Raw genomic sequence first — 493 nt, 5'->3', positions numbered from 1 at the left:
AAAAAAAACCCAACCAATTTTAGGCAGATTGACTTGGCTGCTCCATTTCATTCTTCACCCCAGATTTGGAGAGAAGACACCGCATGAATCCACTTTCCATCAAAAGTCACCTTTTACTGTTTGGATGATCGACATGCGCGCACAATTGTGTCTGCTGTCCAGGAGTATGACGTGGAAACGACTCACTGCGCACTGCATGTGACCGTGAGAGGCGTCGCTAAGGGCAACCGCCCCACCATCCTCACCTACCACGACGTCGGACTCAACCGTGAGTACGCGCGCGGAGTCCGGCGTGCGCGCCGCGTGCGTCTCGTCCGACTCAATGCTCGCTTGAAATGTCTTTGTAGATAAGTCGTGCTTCAACAGCCTTTTTAACTACGAGGACATGCAGGAAGTGACTCGGCACTTCTCGGTGATGCACGTGGACGCTCCGGGACAACAGGAGAACGCCCCCGCCTTCCCCAACGGGTATTGTTTGTCTCTGTATGTGCCG

General features: G+C 53.8%; 1 protein-coding gene across 1 annotated transcript; it reads left to right on the top strand.

Annotated features, from left to right (window-relative positions):
- Positions 1–106: 106 nt before the first annotated feature.
- Positions 107–487, top strand: LOC109508703 (protein NDRG3-like; the record flags this gene model as incomplete). The annotated part of the gene is made up of 2 exons (XM_019858700.1): positions 107–268; positions 348–487. Coding segments are annotated over 2 exons (302 nt in total), but the record flags the coding sequence as incomplete, so codon positions are not given.
- Positions 488–493: the final 6 nt, after the last annotated feature.

This window comes from Hippocampus comes, unplaced genomic scaffold (assembly GCF_001891065.2).
Source record: "Hippocampus comes isolate QL1 unplaced genomic scaffold, H_comes_QL1_v1.1 C16513630, whole genome shotgun sequence".
In the NCBI taxonomy this organism is placed as follows: domain Eukaryota; kingdom Metazoa; phylum Chordata; class Actinopteri; order Syngnathiformes; family Syngnathidae; genus Hippocampus; species Hippocampus comes.
Note: the sequence above shows the minus strand (reverse complement) of the source record. Positions and strands in the feature narration are given on the sequence as shown.